Source organism: Balaenoptera physalus (genome assembly GCF_965194825.1).
Source record: "Balaenoptera physalus genome assembly, chromosome: 6".
NCBI classification, from domain to species: Eukaryota; Metazoa; Chordata; class Mammalia; order Artiodactyla; family Balaenopteridae; genus Balaenoptera; species Balaenoptera physalus.
This window is the reverse complement of record NC_138885.1, coordinates 13,270,681-13,289,362: the sequence shown is the minus strand read 5'-3', so window position 1 is coordinate 13,289,362 and position 18,682 is coordinate 13,270,681. Positions and strand designations below refer to the sequence as shown.

The 18,682-nt window shown below is 52.0% G+C and overlaps 1 protein-coding gene across 2 annotated transcripts in view; it reads right to left on the bottom strand.

Annotated features, from left to right (window-relative positions):
* Positions 1 to 12,488: 12,488 nt before the first annotated feature.
* TFCP2L1 (transcription factor CP2 like 1) overlaps positions 12,489 to 18,682 on the bottom strand; it is a 62,328-nt gene continuing 56,134 nt past the window's right edge. For both annotated transcript variants that reach the window (XM_082465910.1, XM_082465911.1), the window contains 2 exons: positions 17,353 to 17,404; positions 12,489 to 16,081 (listed from right to left, as the gene is read on the bottom strand). In XM_082465910.1, coding sequence (XP_082322036.1) covers positions 16,035 to 16,081; positions 17,353 to 17,404 — 99 coding nt within the window. In that variant the 3' untranslated portion in view covers positions 12,489 to 16,034. The remainder of the gene's footprint in view (positions 16,082 to 17,352; positions 17,405 to 18,682) is intronic.

Sequence of the window (18,682 nt, the reverse complement as noted above, 5' to 3'; positions counted from 1 at the left end):
GGCCTCAGTTTCCCCCGAAGCAGCAACAGAAGAGTTTATGTAACCAAGGGTGGGATCCAGCTGCTTGCCGCTCAAAAGCCAATAAAGAGGCCAGGTTGGTGCAAAGGAAAGTTTGCTTTATTCTCGATGCCGGTAACTGGGGCGAGGCGGGTGGGTGGACGCCTGTCCAAAGGCCGACTCCCCCCCACACCCTGACAATCAGGGGGCGAGAGCTTTTATAGGCGGAAGGAGGGGGCTACGTGCAGAGACAGCACAGTCAGCTCTGACCGTCACCTTGAAATTGGTCATCGGTGGTCTGACCACCATCATCTTGATTGTTTTCAGAATAGTTAGTCTTCAGTTCCAGGGTCGGTTTCTTCCCGTTTCTTGGAGGCCAGTTCTTGGAATTGTGGCAGCTTACGTCATGGCGACAGGCTGGTCAGCATGTAGTTAACTTCTTCCGTGTTGGCGGTTCCAGCATCTATACGACAGCTCCCAGGACATGGCTCAGAATATTATCTACAGCCCTTGAGAAGGAACTAAAGGTCCTTGACTCTGCTTAATGACTAAACAATTATTATTTGGTCTCCTTTGACTGTTTTCCTTTGTTTCTGCATTTTCTCGCTTCTCTGATTAAACTTATTCTTTGGCTAAAGTTTTTCCACAGACAAAAGGCAGGCGGAGGACATGGGGACAAGTACCATAGGGTCCTGCATCGTTTCATTTAGACAAGCTCAGATGTTCACAGCCTGGCCCTCCCCACCCTGGGCATCCTCAGAGCCCCTCTCATAAATCCGTGCCCTCTCCCCATCCCAGTCTGGCCCCTCAGAGCAGAGTTTGGGGTGCACAGCCACACGCTGTGGAAGGAAGGTTTGGGGGGGGACGGGTTTGAAGACCCCTGGACTGGGCGATGTCGAGGGTTCCTGGCCGCGCTGACCGCCCAGGGCTGGGTGACACGGGTCCGGCTGGAATTGCTGCAGGCGGGTCACGCGGAAGCGGTATCCTCCCTCCCATGCCTCCTCCGTCACCTCTGTGCCAGAGACGGCCCGGACCAGCCCAGGAGCCTCAGCCCACCTCACAGTGGGCCCTATGTGCCCCCGCCCAGCCCTGCACCCCCAGGCCCGGCCTCTGTTTTGTACACAAACACCCAGGAAACCTGTGGGCTGGTTTTGTCTTTCCAAAAACAATGCCCTTTTTTTTCTTAAAGGCACCTTTGCACACTCAGGTTGGGAAGGTAAGTAGAGGCCCTCAGAGAGGGCTGGAAGAGATGGGAGACCACAGCCCTGCATCCCGCCTGCTACCTGCACGGGCCGGAGGGTCCCCCTGCATCACCCTGTCTAGCAAGGTGCCTGCCTGCCACACAGCACAGCGGGCTCAGAGTGACTGTTGGCTAAGAAAAAAATAATGAATCTTGACGCAGAGCCCCTAAACATCACCCTACCTTTGACTTTTTTTTTTTTTTTTTACTTTTTTGAGATTGTGTCTCTACCAGGGCAGAGTCAAGGAGTGATTTAGGGCACAGGCTTGAGCCAAAACACTGGGGTTCAGATTCTCTCTTGGACAAGGTAATGAGCCTCTCCTGCTCCAGTTCCCTCCTTCCTGAAACGGGGCTGTGGATGGCGTCTGAGCAGGGCCGTTGGGAGCGTTGGTGTCTAGAGCCGGGCACAGGGGTGACACCGGATGTGTCAGCAAGTCCTTTCTTCATCGTGGGTTTATTTGTTTATTATTAAACGCCATGGAGGCAGTGAATGCTGGACTTACAGCTGGCGTGCATCTCTCATCCACCCGAGAATGGGGCCTGTGGGGTCGTGCAGCCGTGTTCTGCCTACGGTCATAGGAGGGGAAGTTGCTGGGGGCTGCTTTCAGGCTGGCCTCTAAAGCCTCTCCTCCCAGCCTCCAGGGTCTCAGCCCGTCCTCTCTCTGGAGCGAAGGGTCAAACGGAGGGCTCTGGGGCCCTAGAAAACAGCGGGACCCCCAGAGGGAGGGAACCTTGGTCCCTGAATGACCACATGGAACACAGCCCAGCAGCCCAGATCAGCCTGGGACACAGAGAAGAAATAAATCTTTATTGTGTTGGCTGAGGTCTAGGGAGTGTTTTATGGTGTCTAGCATGACCTACCTAATACGGCCATAATGTGAGGCTATGGTAATCAATTCTTCTCAGGGCATCGCCAACTTTATCTTTTTTTCTAATAATTGTTATCTTGGTGGGATTGTGTTATATTCTTGGTAGTCTTCTTTTCAACATTCTCTTTTGGCTGCTTCACAGACAGTTGAGTTGGTCTGCCACCCATTCTTCTCTTAAGTCGCTAACAACCTAAAAATAAATGGCACCCAAAGCACTAAGTAGCACTAAGTAGAACATGTGGTTCCATCCACCCCTTTACGTGGCCCAAGGGCAGAGTTGGGACATGGCTGAGATGGGGACCATGGTACATGACCTCACCAAGGGTGTGAAGGGTTGAGAGGTACCCGGAGAAAACTCTAATTTGAAAGGATACATGCACCCCTATGTTCATAGCCGCACTATTCACAGTAGCCAAGACATGGAAGTGACCTAAATGTCCATGGACAGAGGGATGGATAAAGAAGATGTGGCACATATATACAGTGGAATATTACTCAGCCATAAAAAAGAATTATTTCATGCCATTGCAGCAACATGGATGGACCTAGAGATGATCACACTAAGTGAAGTAAGTCAGAAAGAGAAAGCCAAATACCATATAATATCACTTATATGTGGCATCTAAAAAGTGATACCAATAAACTTATTTACAAAACAGAAATAGATTCAGGGGCTTCCCTGGTGGCGCAGCGGTTGAGAATCTGCCTGCCAATGCAGGAGACACGGGTTCGAGCCCTGGTCTGGGAAGATCCCACATGCCGCGGAGCAACTAGGCCCGTCAGCCACAACTACTGAGCCTGCGCGTCTGGAGCTTGTGCTCCACAACAGGAGAGGCCGCGCACCGCGATGAAGAGTGGCCCCCGCTTGCTGCAGCTGGAGAAAGCCCTCGCACAGAAATGAAGAGCCAACACAGCCAAAAATAATAAATATAAATAAATAAAAACTAAAAGTAAATGGAAGAAATTTTTAAAAAATCATGTGGATTCCTCACCACTAGCTTTTTAAAAAAATAAAAATAAAAAAAGAAATAGATTCACGGACACAGAAAACAAACTTATGGTTACCAAAGGGGAAACGGGGAGAGGGATAAATTGGGAGTTTGGGATTAGCAGACACACACTACTATATATAAAACAGATAACCAACAAGGACCTACTGTACAGCACAGGGAACTATACTCAAGATCCTGTAACAAACCATAATGGAAAAGAATCTGAAAAAGAGTATATATGTATAACTGAATCACTTTGCTGTACAGCAGAAATTAACACAACATTGTAAATCAACTATAATTTAAAAAAAGAAAAAGAATTGGGAGGAAGGGCATACCACAACCTCCCTAGACGTCCTGGATCCTCCTTCCCGGCTCAGAGCAGCCCCTCACCCAGCATGCGTTTCCTCCCTACCTCTGGCTCCATCACCCCCTCCCCAGAGCCACCTGGCACAGCCCTGGAGTCCCTCGCAGTCCTTGGAGCCGACAGACGCAGGTCAGAAGCCTAGCTCTGCTCCGGACCAGCTGTGTGTCCTTGAGTAGACGACCCAGCCTCTCTGAGCCTCAGCTTCCTTGTGGGCAAGACGGAGACGTTAACACCCACCTCAAAAGGTGCCGTGAGCACTGAGCGAGCTCACAACATGTCAGGGAGGGAAAGGCTCTCCCTCTACCCTCTGATGTTCAGTGATTGGGGGTCAGAGAATTAAGTGAACAGAAGACAGGTTAGCAAGAGAAAAGACAGAACTTTAACCTCTTGTGTACACAGCAGTTCACAGAAAAATGTGGCTCAAGGAGACAGATAGAATTTGGGACTTTTATACCATCTTCATAGGCGAAGGGGTGGGGGAGAAGGGCACGAAGGGGAAAACAAGTCATTTGCTTTCCAGAATGACAAGTGGGCCCTTAGGAGAACAGAAAGAGGGATGATCATTTTGTGACAATGTTTGTTAGGTGATGTCTTATCCAAGTGAAGACGTCTTGACTTTTCCTCTCTGGTGATAGGAGTCAATCTTCCCTGGTTATAAAACCCCCGGGGAGGGGATTTGGCAGCTGAATTCTTTCAGAAAGCTCTGCTTTTAGGCAGAGAAGGAGAGTTTTTAAAAAAAACAAAAAACAAAAAAACGCTCCCTGGTCGTGTATCCTGGCTCATTCAAAGGTCTGTAAGACCCTCGGCCCATGGTGGGTACCTGACTCAGGGCTCTTTCCATGCCGACCCACCCAGTGTTCCTTTGCCCCGTGCTTGGTCCTTTTCCCAATTCCCTACTCTCCCATCCAAACTGTCCCGTTCCCCATCCCCTACTACCATAGCCCCATTCCCTGTGCTGTGAGCGAATACACTCATGTGAAGTCCTGCCACGGCACGCCAGCTGGTCCCCTGCCCCATCCAGGCACTCGTTCCCTGGGGCCTCCAGCTCCCGCTCCTTCACTCGCCCACCACCATATTGCTCTCGTTTAGTCATTCAACGAACGTTCCTGGAGAGGCTTCTCCCTGCCAGTCCCTGGGCTGGACCCCAGAGTGGCAGTGATCAGGCAGACCACCCTCTGTCCTCTAGGAGCTCTTCCCAGTGAGGGAGGCAGACAGACACACGGACAGTTCAGCCTATGCCCAGGAGCCCACAGGAGCTCAGAGGAAGAGCAGGGCTGGCAAGCTCAGTATCTTGTGGGTACCAGGAGATCTGGGTCCACAGAGGGACGGGAAGGAGGGAGGGAGGGAGGGAGGGAGGAACAATGTCCCTCCATCCACCTTTCTCCCCTCTGGACGTGTTTGGGGTCCAGCCCCTCCCCCCTCCCCCACCCCCGTTCCATGTCAGCCTCTCAGATGATCAGATATTACAATAGCCACTCCTGCCCGAAAAACTCTCTCCAGATAACCCCTTTCCCTTGTAATTGAGTTTAAATATTGATCCGCCCAATCAAGGCAGGTTAATATGCAACCCAGCTGAGCTCCCAGCCGCCAGGCTCCCTTCCCCAGAGAGCCCTGGGCAGCCATGGGGCATGGCCTTCTCTGGAAAGCGTGTTCATCTGGGGGCTTGGGCTGGGGGCTGTCCAGTCCTGGCTCTGCGCCTGAGGGGCTGGTTCCCCCTGACGGAGCCAAGAACCCTCTCCAAGCTAAGCCTTGTTGCCTCTGCCTACAGCACAGAAACCCCAGCACCTGCTCTTCCCAGCTCACGGACCAGGTGAGGGCAGAACACATGGACGGTTTGGGCCCTGTGCGCTGCTCTGGCCAGGGCAGGATGCAGAGGGAGAAGCACTTCTGCCGGTTCCTGCACTCAGCTGGGAGAACAGCTCTCCTTTAGGGGCTCTGCTTTGCTGGCGTGGAGCAGATTCCCTCAGGCTCCTGGGGGTTTGGTCCCTGTGAGTCAGCCCCTGAGGGCCCATCCTCTCCGACACCCTCCTGGTGGACTCTCCAGCCCACAGGGCAGAGGCCCAGAGAGTGTGCCCCCGTCCCCAGCTGGTGACTTTCTCTGGTCTTCCATGGGGACAACCACAGTCAGTGACGTGGGAGCTGCTGCAGCCCAGAGCTCAGGAGAAGGGCTCAGTGTGGCTGCCACGCCTGGTCCAGAGTAAACAGGGGAGTGGAGAGCCGGCAGCCTCCTCACCTGCAGCCAGGAGGCCTCCTGCCTCGCCGGGGGTGGGGGGGTGGGGGCAGAAACCGGTTTCGCAACCCAAATCAGCTTCCCCCAGAGTGAGGATGGATGATCCCAGAGCGGTGACCGCACTCCTCAGGTTCTGGTGACCTTTGCGTCCGCTGACCTAACATTCTCCAGCCACGCCCACCCCTCCGCCACCACCCCCCTCTTAGCTCCCACCCAGGTCTGCATCTTGGGTGATTTGGATGCTTCTTCAAGAGGGCGCGGTCCTCCAGGGCAGTGGTTTTCAAAGGGTGGTCCCCCCACCAGCAAACAGCACCCACCGGGAACCAGGGAGAAATGCAAATCCTCAGTCGTCCCCCGCCACCTCCGCCTCGCTGAATGGGAGACAGCGAGTGGGACCCAGCCCTGTGCCTTACGAGCCCTCCTCCTTCCCGGGGAATCTCAAGCTTAGGACACTGGTTCTCAGCAGGGGCTACAAAGTTACCACTCCCCGCCAGGGCCATTCCAAACTCTTTACATAACTTAAACCCATTTAATCCCTAGAACAATCCTAGGAAACAGGCATCATTAGTCCCCTTTCATGGATGAGGAAAGCAAGGCACGGAAAAGTTGTCACCTCGCCCAGGTGACAAAGCTAAAAGCTGACTTGGAACCAAGGCAGTTACCCACTGCTTCAGGGGTTCTCAAAGTGTGGTCCCCGGACCAGCAGCGTTGCCTGGGAACTTTTAATTTATTTGTTTATTTTTTGGCCTCACTGTGCGGCATGTGGGATCTTAGTTCCCCGACCAGGGATCGAACCCGCGCTTCCTGCAGTGGAAGCATGGAGTCTTACCCACTGGATGGCCAGGGAAGTTCCACCTGGGAAATTTTTAGAAATACAAAATCTTAGGCTGTAGCTCAGATCTCCAGAGTCAGAAACCCTGGGCGTGAGGAGTCAGTTGAACAAGATCTCCAGGTGACTCTGATGCAATTTGAGGACCATAGTATCCTATCCAGTTTGAGGACCACAGCACCCCGTCCTGCTGCCTGAAAATGGGGCATCACATACAAGTCATGCCCAAAGCCTCATGCCCGCATCGTGGCTAAGGGAACATCTGCTGGAAATGGAGCATCTTGCAGTGTGGCCCCGCTCCTGCCCATCTGGGATGTGCCCGGGGGGGCTCGCCTACCTGGGCCTGGCTGGCTTTCTCGCAGATTGATGGGCAGAAGCAGTTACTGCTGGGCCGGGTGGCTCTAGGTTCCAGCCGCTGGAGCGCCTGCCCAGGGTAAGCCAAGAGCACTGCTGGGGACACACCATCAGGCTTGTACTGCCCTGCTGCTCACGTCTGAGTTCCCTGCTGGGGCAGAGGCCACACAGTCATCTGGACAGCCCGCAGCCAAAGCCAGAAAGAAAGATAGGGTGATGCTGGGTAACCCCCAGGCTCCAGTCCCCAATGGCTCTGAGGCCTTGACGAGCTCCCGAGTTCTTCGTGGCGGTGCGCGGTCTTCTCATTGCGGTGGCTTCTCTTGTTGCGGAGCATGGGCTCCAGGTGTGCGGGCTTCAGTAGTTGTGGTTCACGGGCTCTAGAACACAGGCTCAGTAGTTGTGGCACACGGGCTTAGGTGCTCCACGGCATGTGGGATCTTCCCAGACCAGGGAACCCGTGTCCCCTGCACTGGCAGGCAGACTCCTAACCACTGCACCACCAGGAAAGTCCCCAACTCTTGAGTTTTTGAACCCAATCCCATCCATCCCTTCTTAGTTTAAGGGCCTCCATGGTTGTGTCCCACTGTGCTTAGAAAACAAACCAGAACTCCCCTCCCCGCCCGCTGAGACCCTGTGTGAGCCTTGTCAAAATGCAGGGCACAGCCCACCCGTGGGCTGGGAAGTCAACTTGGCAGGTCAGGACCCGCATTTCTAAAGAAAAGGTGAAATGCAATCGTTCGAGTATTGTTTTGTGAGACTCTTGTTCGTATGTGAGCGTGTACTGGGTAAGATCGTAAACCCAAAGAATCACGGCTTTATCTGACCTGATCCCCGATCTCCATCTGTTTACTCCAAGCCCCCCATGGCGTCACTCTCCTTTGGATCTTGGAAAACATCAAGCTGTCCCCCCTCCACCCTGGAACCCTCACCCCAGCTGCTCCCTCCCGTCCCTGGGAGCCTGGTCCTGCCCAGCCTTGTGCTAGGCTGTGCAAGGTCACATGTTGGCCTTGGGCTAGGCGGTGACAAGGGTCTGGGGTGGTGGCCACTGCAGATGTGCCCCCAGCAGGGCTCAAAACAGCCCACCCACTGATCAAGCTTCAAAGACCCCAGGCCTCCTATGAGGATGGTACTATCCAAAAAAGAAAAGAAAGAAAGAAAAAGAGAGAGAAAGTGAGTGTTGGTAAGTATGTGGAGAAATCCGAGCCCTTGTGCACCACCGGTGGGAATGGACCATAAGATCCAGCAATTCCACCTCCGGGTGGGTGTGTATCCAGAAGTGAAGGCAGAGACCCCAACAGATATTTGCACACCGACGGTCACGGCTGCATTAGGCACAACAGCCCAGAGGTGGAAGCAACCCAAGTGTCCACGGATAGATGGATGCATACACAGCATGTGGTGTGTACAGACAGTGGAATATTATTCAGCCTTAAAGAAGGAAATTCTTGGGAATTCCCTGGCGGTCCAGGAGTTAGGACTCGGCGCTTTCACTGCTGAGGGCGCGGGTTCAATCCCTGGTTGGGGATCCCACAAGCCTCGTGGCACGGCGGGGAAAAAAAGGAAGGAAATTCTGACACAGGGTACAACGTGGACGACCCTTGAGGACATTATGCTGATTGAAATCAGCCAGTCACAAGAGGACAAAGACTGCAAGATTCCACTTACATGAGGTCCCCAGAGGAGTCACATTCATAGAGACAGAAAGCAGAAGGGTGGGTGCCAGGGCTGGGGGAGGGGGACGGGGGAGCAGGAGCTGCTGTTTAACGGGACAGGGTTTCAGTTGGGGAAGACGGAAAGTTTCTGGAGATGGACGGTAGTGATGGTTGCACAACAGCGTGAATGTACTTGATGTCGCTGGATCCTACACTTGAAAATGCTGAAGATGGTAAATTTCCTGTTATATGCATTTTATCAATACAAATGAAAAAACAATTAAAAGGCCAGAGGTCTGAGTCACAGAGGTTTCTTACAAATGAGTTTTATTTGCTTTCTGACCCAAGCACAGAACCCCAAACAGATCTCTCGTCTGCACAATGGTACAGTAACAAGTGCAAAATATGCTTTATTTCCGGTACAAAACGTGGCAGTGTGACAACTTCTGCTTCAATGCCCACTCCCCCCACCCACGCCATGACCCATCCCGCTGCCGTCACACCCACCTGACCCATCCCAGGGCCACACCACCCCAATCAAGACACCCACCACCTTTAGAGAAGAGTCACCCAATCTGGAGAAAGGTGAGGAAGTGGCATTTTAAGAAAGAAATCACTTTCAATACAGGAACATTGGCGAACACAGGAAGCAAGATTTTGCCCAGCAAGGGGAGGGCTGGTGGGAGGCACACAAAACAATGCCCTTCTCTGCTGTCCCCACCCAGGGCGTGGAGCCCAGGGATGATGTCAGCACAGAAGTGAGTGCTAAGGACGAAAGGGCTCCACCTGCGTGTCTGGGGCGAGAGCGTGCATGTCGGGATGTGGGATCCAGACCCCGGCTCAGCCCACCAGTAGTCGTAGGACCCTGGGCCCCTGTCTGATTTCTCAGTCTTGATTTCCTCACCTGGAAACCAGGCTTCAGGGGCCTCAGAGCTTCGTGGGGAGGCTCAAATGAGACAACGGCAAAGCACAGAGCACAATGTGTGACCCAGGCGAGGCCAGCCAGCATCTGCAGTTGGTATTAACAGAGACCGGCCGCAGGCTCCGGCCATCTGCACAGGGAGCGAAGGAGCCAGGGGGCCCAGAAAGGATGGCCAAGCCACAGGGAGGTGGCCCCATCCCGGCTGGACCTCAGCATGAGGGATTCACCCCGTGAGGCTGCCTGGGGGCTGGCTTCTCCGGGGGCAGAACTGGGAATCGGGCCCAGGGAACCCTCTCCACCAGCAAGCTGAGGCTGCCACAAGCGGGTCCCTCATCAGAGGAAGAGCAGCAGACACGTGCGGAGGGATGTGTGGGACCCCGAGGAGCTGCGAGGTCCTCAAGGCACCATGGAGGTGAAGGTCAGGCTGCACCTCCCAGGACAGGAAAGTCCCAGTGACGTAAGTCAGGAGGCCGCCACCCACCGTGGCTCGGGGCCAGTACAGGTCCCTCCCCACACCTGGCCCTCGGGACACCAACCCCCAGCACCGTGCCCTGGGGATCCAAGGGTCCAGCAGGTCTCCAGGAACTGGACAGCAGGAGGGAAGGGGCAAGAGCAAAGGGCTCTGGTTCCTGAGCGGCTGGGGCAGAGCCGGCGGGGGGGCGGGGGCCGCACGCCCAACAGGCAGCAGGGGTTCAAAGACTGCTCAGCTGAATGGCTCTCCTGCTTCAAAGCTCCAAACGAAATACTTTTTTCCTATTTTTAAAAGTCCTTATTTTCTAGGATTTTCTTCAACATAATCCAGGGGGAAGAGTAACAGAGGTCTAACTCAGCAGTGGGCAGTTTTTCTGCAAAGGGCTGGACGGGACCTATTTTGGGCTTTAAAGGCTAAGAGGAGGCAAATCGATATTATGTCAGTATAAGAGAAAACAAGTTTCCATAACGTGTTTGATGATGAAGTTCAAAATAGAATCACTGAGTACATTTTTTGGTAATACAGGTATACTAATGGGAATGGAATAGGGGAGGGGTACAGGATGCCCTTTCACTTCATTGGGTTCAGGGTTCACTGTCGTCAGAGAGACCACGAAAGCCAGCAGGGAGCTGCATTCAGCTCCTGATGAGTGGCTGTAGGGTGACCACTGCAGAGGCTGGGTGCCGGGTACCAGGGTTAATTCTACTCTTCTGCCTTTGAGAAAGGATTGCGAACCTTCCGTGATAAAAGGCTTCCCTGGTCCCTGCTAGCTCCCTGTAGGCCACCCTCAGGGCTCCCCAGGATGAAGGGCACAGGACAGGCTCACACATTCCCTCTTCGGAGGGGGCTGCTTTGGCGGCCTGGAAGGCAGGGCGGCTCAGCCCCAGACTAAGCAGTGCCCGCCCCTCCCCACCTCACCCCACCAGCCGCCCTGCACAGAACAGGAAAGCCACCTCTCAGAGCTACTTCTTGGGGACACTGCCACTAGAAGGGCCCCTACATGACAAGGGGGGACCGCCCCTCAGAACTTAGCCGTTCCCCAGGGGAGCAGGACGGAGAAAGCCCAGGAGAAGCCTTTGCAGGGAGCTCTGGAGAGCTGGGCAGAGGCTGCAAGGAGCTCTCAGGATGCCGCTGGGAAGGAGGCCGGGGGACGGGGGGCGCGGCTGCCCAGCACCTCACTGCCCTGTCCCCCACAGGACAGAGGGGAGAGGGCTGGGAGGTGACCAGAGAGGGTGTACAAACATTTCCTATTGGCCAGCCTGACTGATGATGTCACACACAGGATACACAGCCCGAGGGGACACGGGGTACCTGAGGCAGCTTCCAGGAAGACCAACTCCACGGGCCTTGCTTTTGGGGTCCTGGTCAGATGTCAGCTGCCAGCACTGCTTCCCTCCCCGGATGAGCGGGACTTAGGGTGGGCATTTCCCCTCGATTAGGGCAACTGTGCCCTAACCAGCTTCGTCCACAGAGTCTGAACCAGGAGCGTCACATAAGATCCAAAGAGCAGCTCTAATCACCGCATCTAGGTAAGCTGAGGACGCTCAGGGCTGCGCTCATGGCAGGTACAGGGGTAGGGAAAGGGGTGCACGCGCATCCATGAACACACACGTGCACGCACGCACGCACACACGCATCTATAATGTAGACACATAGCCAGCCAATGCAGTCCAGCCTCAGGCTGCAGGCGACAGCTGGCGGCCACTCACACACACGCACGCCACCTGCCCACAGTGAGACTCTGATGGTGGGAAAGACGAAAGCCTTGCTGCCCCTCAGACTCACCGAGGACTGAGTCAGCCACGACCCCAGAGGCCTCCCAGAGAGGAGGCGAGACCCAGAGAGGCAGAAGCCAAGTGAGGGTCTGGTGACCCAGGACCCCTGGCTCTTGGTCACCTGCTTTTCCATCTTCTCTGAGAGCCTGGGGGCTGCCTTCTTTTGCCCCACTGACGGCAGCAAAAGAGGCTTTTCCATTCTCGTCAACTCGTTAATGATTTTCAGACCTTAACTTACTCAGCCAGCCCCTGACGCCACTCTGGACTTGGAAACTGGTGACACACTGTTCAGGCAGCTCCACTGTGCTCCCAGGAAAGGCCCCTCTAGGCTCACAGCTCTTCCCAAGAGGCCCTCGGGCAGAAGGTCACCAGGGCAACATCTGACCTTCGCTTAGGACCCCAAACCAAGATTTCGACCTCCCTCCCCCATCCTGCTCTTTCCAAAGGCCCATCAGCCCTTCCCCCATTCAAAAGCCCATGTCTTTATTATAAAGGTGCAACTCGGTAACCAGGAGAAGGTTCATCACAGCCTTGCAAACAGACACCTGCCCAGCAAAGAAATGTGATGGCCTGAGAATAAAGCACTCAGCTTCAGGTGACCCGAGACAGTGGCCCAAGCGCACGGTTTGTCTTTTGTCCCTCTGCGGATCCCTTTTAAAACGTGTTGCTGCCGAGAAGCCACAGCCTAGAATACGTGGGGGCAGAGGGGACAGTTCTGGGAGGGGCTGCCTGTCCAGCAGGCCCAGACTCTGGACTCGGAGCTCACAAGAAAGACAGTGGACAAGAGAGGGAAGGGCTACAGCTTTTCTGTACTTTAATAAAATGAACAAAACAGAAACAAAACCCAAAAACCTACAGCTAGCTAAGCTGACCCCTGTGGAAGGGACGAGCTGCTGATTTGGGCGGCGGAAACATTTTGGTACCAAATGACTATGTGTATTCTTTTTTTGTATTTATTATTTTCTACTTCTCTGTAAGCTACAAAACTGAGCTATAACCACTAGGAGAAGATAAGCAGAGCAGACGCAGTGTGCATTCCAGAGAACAGAAGACTCTACCTACAGCAAACTTAAGGTACCAGATCCTGATTAGACCCTCATCTGGAATGAAGAAATAAAAATAGTAGCCTACCACATTTTTAGAATTAAGATTTTAGCCTGCCATCACTTGGGTCTGGGTAGTGGCATCCCTGGGGTCTAGTGAATGGCAGACACCTTGAAAGGCCGGCAGTCACAAGATCAACAGTCTAGTCCTGGATCTGGGGGACCTTGAGCAAGTTATTCCACTTCTGTGCGACTCTGTCTCCTCAAAAAAGGAAATGACTGGTCTTGATCCCCTAGAACTGACATGTGGAGCTACGCACCCAGAAAGGTTGCAGAACATCAGAGAGTGATGTGATCCAGTACTGTTGAGACAGGGAAAGGGGGAGACAGCAAGAAGAGAATAGAAAGCCAGGTATAAAAATGGAGGAGCCAAACGTGGGCTGAGTTTAAAAAAAAAAAAAAAAAAAAAAGGTGAGCTTCCTAATGACAGCCCCATGTCACAAAAAAAAAGATCCAGTAAGAATCAGGAGCTGTTAGCAACGGTATGAAGGCAATTCTATGGGGATTCCAATAGTCTTTTCAACAACTGGTGCTGGGACAGCTGGATATCTACATGCAAAAGAATGAAGTTGGACCCCTACCTCACACCATATATAAAAATTAACTCAAAATTAATCAAAGACTATTGGAGAGCTAAAACTATCAAAATTCTTAGAAGAAAACATAAGCATAAATCTTCTTGACCCTGGGTTAGGCGATAGTTTCTTATATAGGACACCGAAAGTATAAGCAACAAGAGAAAAAATAGGTGCCTTAGACATCATCAAAATTAAAAACTTTTGCCCTTCAGAGGTCATGATAAGAAAGTGAAGGCAACCCACAGAAGTGGAGAACATTTTGATACCTCATATATCTGACAAAGGACCTGCATCTAGAATATACAAAGAACTCATAAAACTCATAATAATAAAAAGACAAATAAGCCAACTGAAAATAGGCAAAAGAGGTGAACAGACATTTCTCCAAAGAAGATGTACGAATGGCCAGTAAGCACATGAAGAAATGCTCAACATCATTAGCCATCAGGGAGATGCAAATCGAAACCACGATGAGACACCACGTCACACCCACTGGGATGCTATAATCGCTATAATCAAAATGACAGATAGTATCAAGTGTTGATCAGTATGTAGAGAAACTGGAAGCCTCGTACACTGCTGACGGGAATGTAAAATGACGCAGCTGCTTTGGAGAACAGTCTGGCAGTTCCTCAAAAAGTTATTAAACATAGAGTTACTATATGACCCAGCAATTCCACTCATATGTATATTCCTAAAAGAAAACATAGGTGTACACCAAACCGTGTACAAATATGTTCATAGCAGCATTATTCATAATAGCCCCAAGGTAGAAACAACTCAAATATCCATCAAATGATGGATGGATAAACAAATGTGGTATGGCCATAGAATGAAATATTATTAAGCTATAAAAAGGACGGCAGTACTGATGTGTGTTCAATATGGATGACCCTAGAAAACACTACGTTAAGTGAAAAAAAAGCTAGTCACAAAAGACCACATATTGTATGATTCCACATACGTGAAATGTCCAGAATAGGTCAACCTATACAGAAAGAAGATTTGTGGTTGCCTAGGACTAGAGAAATTGTAAGGAAAATAGGAGAGTACTTGCCAAGGGTACAGGGTTTCTTTTAGGGATGATGAAAATGTTCTAAAACTGATGTGGTGTTTCTGTGAATTGACTAAAAAATCATAGAACCGTACACTATAAACGCATCAATTGTACAGTATGTGAATCATATCTCAATAAAGCTGTTATGTGCTCCTCCTCCCCCCACCCCCCAAAAGGAGAGGGAATCAGAAGCTTGTCCTTACACCGCAGGACACCACACCTGTTGGCCCAACGTACTTATTGCTAGAGCCCCTTTCACTCGCAGAAGTGTCTTGGTTTAGATGACAAATTTATGCCATTACCCTATCACTATGCGATATCAGGCAGGTGGCTCTGCCCCTCTGGGCTTTGGTTTCTCCATCTGTAAAACAAGGTCTACCCATTCTGATCATCTCTATATTCCCCCAAAGCTCCACTTTAAAAGCTGTCAAGTCCTACTCAGTTGGTCACAGCGCTCACCATGCTTTGTAAGTTGAACTTACATGAGCAAAGAGTTGAAGCCTGGGGCCAGTACAAATCAGTGGGTCCCAGGAAACAGAGACAAAGACTAATTCCTGAGTCTACTGGTTACTGATATTCAAATTTCCCCTAAGTTAGGCCACTAAGAGAGGTGATCCAACCATTCCAGTGCAGGTGAAATGCCCCAAACACACCCTCTACAAATGAAAAAAGAGAAACATTTAAAGGGGAGCCCTCCCAGAAGATACAATGTCTCCAGGGAGCTTGGCAAGTTTGGAGGTTTTCTCTAAATGGGATTTGGTGAGTCCATCCAAGAGGGCCTGGTGTTGGGATAGTCAAGGTCATGTGATCCTACGATGGAATGCTCATTTCCTAGTCCTCCTCTACCCATGATTACTTAGGAAATAAAATTATACTGAAGCAGCTCAAGAGGAATCATTTGGTTCTCTTCCCTTTTATATTCATGAGAATGTGCCTAAAATTAGTCTTTCTAGCCTCCCCCCGTCCCTCCCAAGGGCCTTAGAACTAGGTCTGTGTGGCCCCGTGGTGTGTCTACCCCGGCAATGAAGAGATGCGAGCCCACCTCCGGGCTCTGAGCAGCAGCAGACCCTCAGAGTCAAGGTAAACGTGAAAGAAGCAGAGGGCACAGAAGAAACCCAACTCCCATCAATCCACCCAGTAACAGCAAAGACGGACGCTCACCAGGGTCCCTGAGACGGGAAGCCGACACGAAGACAGGAGAACAGTCGCAAAGCACCCCCACGTCGTCAGCAGCCCCATCGCCGAGCCAGTTACCAGAGAAGAGGGCGAAGGCAGGGGCCAGTACAGGTGGCACCCAGATGCCCGGTGAGCTAGCCTCCAACTAGGGGAGCATCAGAGGAGACGCCCCACCGTCGGCCTCTTCAGAACGGCAGGGCTGGGAAGGAGAACAAGGAACCGCTCCGAAGCTGGGGCTAGGAGGAGGGTCAGGCTTTCTGCCCGCCAGAGACATGGCCTCCAAGGGTCTCCGCTGGGGGTTGGTCTGTGGCTTTCACGGGCTGGGCCAGGCCCCTCCTCGCCGCAGCTTCCGAGGGTGCGATTTCTACATCCAAGGGGGTCCGCGGGGCTGAGGGTAGGAGGCGGCTGCCTGCTCTTCTGCTCAGAGGCCACATTTCAGGATGACGTGGTAGCCGTCATTGCTCTCGGCTGCAAGAGACAAACATGGGGTTCTACAGGAAGAAAGGCAGGGCGCTGTGGCATCCGGGGGCCGTGGGATTAGGGTGCCAGCAGACGCCCTGCCGTGGGCACTGGCAGAGGCCACCCAAATAAGACTGTGCAGAAAAAAGCAAGCTGACAAAAGCAGAGATCTCAACGCACACCTTCACGGCTGCCTTGTTGAGTTTCTTTTTGACAGCGGACTTTTTCCAGCACAGCCTGAGGCCCAAGGACTGAAGGGCCCATGTCCAAGGAGGCTTTGGGCGTGGTGGGCCCCAGGCCTCTGAAGGCAGTCGGTGGCTAGATCCAGAGAATAGGGGGGAGGGTCCAGGGCCACGGTCCAGGGTCTATGGCCCGGTCAGGGGGCTTTCATTCCCGCCTAACTCTACACACTCACCTGCCCCAGACCTACAGGGGGTCACAGCTGGTCTCCCACTTTTCCTGGCATGTGAGTTCCTTCTCAGACCCCTTCCTCAGGTGGGCCCTCCGTGTCCCCCTGGTCCCACCCAGCCCCGGGTCCCCGATCCACACGGCCTGCAGACTCAGCTGCTGTATTCCATGCCCGCTCTTCCCAGAGACCCACACTTTAGAAACATTCAAATGCGTCTTACTGTAAGTCCCCTACACACGAACGAGTTCCATTCCGAGAGCGCGTTCGTTAAGTCCAATTTGTTCGTCCATCCAACAAAGTTAGCCTAGGTACCGAACTAACACAATCAGCTATTTCTACGCTTTCTACTGTTTCTACGCTTGCTTCCGGACATCCTGGGCTCAAAATAAAGACACTGTACTACTGTACTCTATACGGTGCTGTACAGTGAAGTACACAAAAGCACAACCACTTGTAGAGGATGCACACACGTGACAATGTACGCCAGACACGTGAACTAACTTATGTGACTGGACACGTGGACACACGCTCGCATCTTTGAAAGTTCGCAACTTGAAGGTTCATACGTAGAGGACTTACAGTACTTCTCGTTGGCACTGGGTTCGTGAAGCACATACTGTCTGGCCAGGATTTCCCTTTCGAAGTGACCTTGGCGCCAACCGCACCACTTCTCACGTTTCCGAGGCTAGGCTTCCCGGGAAGCGTGTGTTTCTTTCTCCCAGAGGATGTTCCCAGGTAACACTCTCTCGAGGGCCCACCCCATGCAGGCCCCCCTCTCCAGCCTGCTCTCCCCGCTACTCCGTTAACCCGGGGGGAGCGCAGCCAACACCCTTTAATTAAACAAGAAAAGGCGGGGAGGAGGGGGCTTTACCTTTTAAGGTACTGAGGATGAAACAGGATTCATCTTGGAAATTCTGCACCATCTGAAAGGCAAAAGAGAGACCATGTCCCTTCAACAACGAGTTCAGAGACTGAAAAGCCTCAGTGACACGGAAGCCAGCTGCCTGCAGCATCAGAAATGACAGGCGCCGCGTTTACGCAAGTGCAGGAAGACGCTCACGCTTAGCTCTCATGGAGAGAACGTGATACAGCGTAGATGGACAAAGCAATTACAGTTTCGAGTAACAAGAAACTGAATGTAAAGGATGGAAAGAAGCCTGGAAGGGAATTAAGATGTAAACGTTTAATACAAGACTTAAATTGTTCCCGATTTGCTTTCGTTTTGCTTTTTCCTAGTGACTGGGTTTTCCAATCCCTATAAGGACACGTTACAGGAGCGGGTGTGTATAAAACAGCACCAGATAAAAAAACTAAAGTGCTTTACACAGGGAACTATATTCAATATCTTGTAACAACCTATGAGGAAAACGAATCTAAAAAAAGACTACATATATGTATATACATATATACTGAATCACTCTGCTGTACACCTGAAACTAACACGACATTGTAAATCAACCATCTTTCAATTAAGAAAAAAATGCTTTAAAGAAACAGTCGGTGATTAGTAGGCTCTGCATATCAGAGTCCTTTAAGGACCAACTATAAACAGAAGTCCACTCCCTGCGTCTACAAATGCGGCAGGAACCTTACGATTACTCACCAGCCCCCTCTCTGGAGCTCTCGTTTTGATTAACAGCCCGGTGACCTTAGATAAGGCAACTTCCTGTCTCCAGGCGCTGTCTGTAAAAGGAGGCTGTTATATATATAACCAGGATGCAGAGCAATGGGAATGGGCATCCTCTTCTGGGGGGGGGGCGTCCATCCAAATGACTGCTTTCTACAACTGTTCACAGGATGCAGCACAGATGACCACACACATCTCTCCTGCAGGCAGGTGCCCTAGGTAAGCTCCTGCACGTACACACACAAAACACACCTAAGGATGCTGAGAGTAGCGCTGTCTCCATGAGTGAAAACTAGAAAACAGCCCTCACGTCACCCAACAGTAGAAGCAGCAGGAACAAACTAGGACCTAATCACACCCAGCTGCTCGACAGAGCTGGCGACCTCCGGTGCCCCTCAACATGCATGAATCACAAACCGTAAGTCCCTGAAGAAGGCACTCCTATCCCACTTCTAGGAAGTTTCAAAACAGGCGAAATTAAAGAATGTATTGAGGAAGAACCAGGGAATGATCAATATAAAATTCAAACCGGCACTGGAAGGGAATATGAAATTAGCCTACAAAGGGGGTTCTA